Source organism: Micropterus dolomieu, linkage group LG08 (assembly GCF_021292245.1).
Source record: "Micropterus dolomieu isolate WLL.071019.BEF.003 ecotype Adirondacks linkage group LG08, ASM2129224v1, whole genome shotgun sequence".
In the NCBI taxonomy this organism is placed as follows: domain Eukaryota; kingdom Metazoa; phylum Chordata; class Actinopteri; order Centrarchiformes; family Centrarchidae; genus Micropterus; species Micropterus dolomieu.
This window is the reverse complement of record NC_060157.1, coordinates 3572889-3577120: the sequence shown is the minus strand read 5'-3', so window position 1 is coordinate 3577120 and position 4232 is coordinate 3572889. Positions and strand designations below refer to the sequence as shown.

Sequence of the window (4232 nt, the reverse complement as noted above, 5' to 3'; positions counted from 1 at the left end):
TTATGCTCTTCACATTACTGCACACCGTGGCCTTTGTTTACTTTTACCTCTGAAGTTAGTATTTAAAATTATTGATGTGACTTGATTTTGTAACATTTCTAATATTAGCATTTTTCATTTCCACCCATCACATGATACAAGTTCTCTACCCAAAATATGTCAACCTTAAATTGGGAGTGTGTTTGGGAGAAAAGATGCACCTTGATCGCATGTTGCTCAATGAAGGGTGCATTGTCATTGACATCTTCAAGGTGGATCACTAGAGTACCAGTTCCTGTGGCTGGGACTTCATCTGGTGAGATAACAGACATACACACACAGCAAGATAAATCCATATTCAGATAACTATTTTTGGTCCTAAAGCTGTGATGAAAACCAGATAAGCGTGTACAAGTGTAAGTCTTGTCTCCCACCTACCATCGTCATATGCACCAATGAGTGCTGTGTATTTGTCATCCTTGACAAAGTGGGACTCTCTGTCCATGGCGCTTTTCACAGTAATCAGACCCGTATCTTTGTCCACCTTCAGCCAGCCTGCAGGGTCTTTAATCATTCTGTACCTGGACATCAGCAAGATAATCACAGAAAAACATAAATGCTATGCAAATGAGCTGATTGCCAATCAGTAGCCAAGAGCAGCTTTTAGGCCACAGCTAGTCTGGTGAATCACAAGCATTCTCTAGCATTTATTTCACAAATTAAAACACCCAGTAACACATTTCACTTGTCTTTATCCGCTCTGTGTGTGGAGGAGCTGCCTGAGTCTCCGACACAGAGAGCAGACGAGAGGACTCATTCTTATGTAGACAAACACACATTGAACAAAATGGGGGATATTGAGGTCGGCAAAAATGATCAAGCTCATGTGCGTATATTTTGTATGATAAATTGAATGGGGAGAATATGCAAACTCCACACAAAAAGGCCGGGGCAACCGGGGTTTGAACCCACAACCTTCTTGCCGCCCCATAAAAGGGCTACCTGTGATTAAAAAACTTCAGCCCCCTGTCAGTTGGTGATTTTGTTTTCCACTGACCGCTGTTACGTCATTTTGTTCTCAATGAATTACACAATGAACAGAAAAGATTTTGAGCTTTGAACTATTTTGTTCATCAAGATCTGATGTCTGATTCACGTGTTCCCTTATTTTTTCTGAGCAGTGTAGTAAGATGGTACATCAGGGTTTGATCTTACATGACTTTCTGTCTGCGTGCAGTGTCTGGGTCAGAAGCGGCGTACTGCACCACCTCACTGTCGACTGCAAGGTCCTCCGGTTTTGACACATGCTTCTCTGTTGGGTCAAAGACTGGAGCCTCATTGACGTCCAGCACATTCACCAGGACTGTGGCGGTGGCGGTGGGCAGAGGGACAGCAAAAGGAACCTCATTCTCCACCGCAACCAACAGAACGTGCCTGCTGATCTTCTCAAAGTCAAGACCCTGGTTGGATGGAAACAAAGCACAGCACTAAAACCTAAATTCATTGTAAACCTTTGTTTACAACTTTGATTATTTACATAACAGCAAATGCTATTTAAGAAACTGGTCTCAGAAAGTAATCTGTAAATTAAACGATTTATTGACAGATATCTCATAACTTCAATATTGTGGTTTATTTGAGAATTCCTGGTTTACTTCCTACCTTGGTGATAGAAATGATTCCCTCAGTTTCGTTTTGTCCCGTTGTCACAGTGAAAAGTCCTTCAGGATCACCACTGACAATTGTGAACTTGCCGCTCCAAGCTGGTGTATGCGGTTCATCAAGATCGGTTACTGACATCACAATGATCTGAGCCTCTGCTTTATTTTCCTCAATTGTTGCTGCATACTGGGAGAATGCAAAGGATGTGTTAAGGTGTGGGAGTGAAAATGGAGAAAACAAAGACTGGAAAAAGGCTGTTGCCTGATAACTAACTAGAATAATAAGTATTGCCTTAATTTCATGGTCTGTTTCATGTAGTTCATTTACTTTATGATAATCATGTCTTCCCGGGACCAAACTGATCTCCAATCCTACATAACTACTAAATAAAATAGCAACGCATTACATGAGCAAAAATGATTATGTAAGCTAACTACTTCCTAGCAATTTTTCTGGAAAGGTGGGAAAAAATGACACTTCAAACCACAGCCCTGTGGACACCTCAGCATGGTGAGAACTCTGCAGCTTGACAAATCTGCTGTGCCTAGTTAGGGTCGCTAAGCTGTGATTTAACAATTGCTCTTTGGGGGAGGAGTTTAGCAAAAAATACATTTCCAGCTACAAGTATGTTGTACTTACGGAGGACTGAGTGAAGGCTGGAGAATTGTCATTGCTATCTGTGACAGTAAGGATTACTTTTGCTTCTCCAGTTTTTCCTTCTCCATGCATGTCTGCTGCTTGTACCACCAGTGTGTACTCTTGGTTTCTCTGTTAGAAGAGATGCACAACATATTTAAGGTTCAGTGTGTACGTTTTAGTGCCATCAAGTGGTGAGGGCTTCGAATAGCAACCAGTGGCTCATGGTGCATTCACGTGTTCCTCGGACGAGTTTCCCGGGTTGTAAAGTCTTCCAACTTCAGTGTGTGTTCATGTGCTCTTAAGTTAGAATGTGAAATCAACATGTGAGGTGAGCCGTGATTATTTAATTTGATGTCTGTGACCAAATACCAAATCTAATGACGTTCATATTTGTCTTGGCTGTACACTTCAGATAACTAAGTTAACTAGCGGTTAGGTGTCTTGTTCAGGGACATACTGGTGGATGTGTCCAACACCATCCACTGCACCATCGCCACCCCGGAGCGAACCGCGCACCAGAGCTCACATGAAAGCTTTTACACCAACCTGAACCAAATCAAACGGGAGTTTGTCTGAAAAACAGATAATTCCAACATTTAGGTGTGAAATCATGCTGAGACAGGTGATTTATATTTTAAAAGCCTTACCTCTCTGTCCAGCCCAGTGGCTGCCACTCTGATTGTTCCGGTGACTGAGTTGATGGCAAACAGGTCCGGAGGAGCTGCTGGCGTCTGGCTTGTAATCCTGTAGCGGATGACTGCGTTGTAAGTGTTTGGGTCGTCAAGATCTTCGGCCACAACAGTAATCACCTCAAAACCTTGAGAGAGAGAAGTCAGAAGTCAATATTAGGTACAGGCTTTTCGAAGTATTCAGAGCACTTTATTAAACCTGCAGTGCAAAACTTTTGTCTTCCCTTTGGACAGTGAGAGTATTTACACGAGACTGTCAACACAGTCTTAAAGACCTACAGGCTCTGCCATACTGAGTTGCTACTGACACTATGTTGCTCCCCCTCCAGCTTGGTATAAAACACATCACTTTAAATACAAAGAGATTTACCTGGCGGCGGTAGGCTTAACCAGCGTTGTGTGAACTCGTTTGTCAAGAATTTTCATGTGTAAAAGTCCAGCACTCTAGCTTTAAAGAGGTAGCCTTATTTACTGAATCAAATTGGGGCGTAGTGACACCACTGCGGTGCCAGAAACGAGATGAGTCCTGACTCAGCTCAGGTCTTTGGTGGAGTGCTCGAGCTGGGGCACAAGATCTGACTGACCCCTGGAGGTGGTCTTTTAGGCCACTACCATTGTTGTTTTACTTCATGGAGCCAGTGGAAGTCATGAAACAGGCGGTTCACATAGGAGAACTTTGGTAGATTGAACATGAGGCAGAAACGAGATGAGTCCTGACTCAGCTCAGGTCTTTGGTGGAGTGCTCGAGCTGGGGCACAAGATCTGACTGACCCCTGGAGGTGGTCTTTTAGGCCACTACCATTGTTGTTTTACTTCATGGAGCCAGTGGAAGTCATGAAACAGGCGGTTCACATAGGAGAACTTTGGTAGATTGAACATGAGGCGTGCTAGAAACGAGATGAGTCCTGACTCAGCTCAGGTCTTTGGTGGAGTGCTCGAGCTGGGGCACAAGATCTGACTGACCCCTGGAGGTGGTCTTTTAGGCCACTACCATTGTTGTTTTACTTCATGGAGCCAGTGGAAGTCATGAAACAGGCGGTTCACATAGGAGAACTTTGGTAGATTGAACATGAGGCAGAAACGAGATGAGTCCTGACTCAGCTCAGGTCTTTGGTGGAGTGCTCGAGCTGGGGCACAAGATCTGACTGACCCCTGGAGGTGGTCTTTTAGGCCACTACCATTGTTGTTTTACTTCATGGAGCCAGTGGAAGTCATGAAACAGGCGGTTCACATAGGAGAACTTTGGTAGATTGAACATGAGGC

The 4232-nt window shown here is 43.9% G+C and overlaps 1 protein-coding gene across 1 annotated transcript in view; it reads right to left on the bottom strand.

Moving 5' to 3' along the window:
* cdh28 (cadherin 28) overlaps positions 1-4232 on the bottom strand; it is a 53576-nt gene that overhangs the window by 32648 nt on the left and 16696 nt on the right. Inside the window, exons 8-11 of the mRNA XM_046057461.1 lie at positions 2928-3097; positions 2281-2409; positions 1642-1827; positions 1338-1439 (exon numbers count right to left, since the gene is read on the bottom strand). Coding sequence (XP_045913417.1) covers positions 1338-1439; positions 1642-1827; positions 2281-2409; positions 2928-3097 — 587 coding nt within the window. The remainder of the gene's footprint in view (positions 1-1337; positions 1440-1641; positions 1828-2280; positions 2410-2927; positions 3098-4232) is intronic.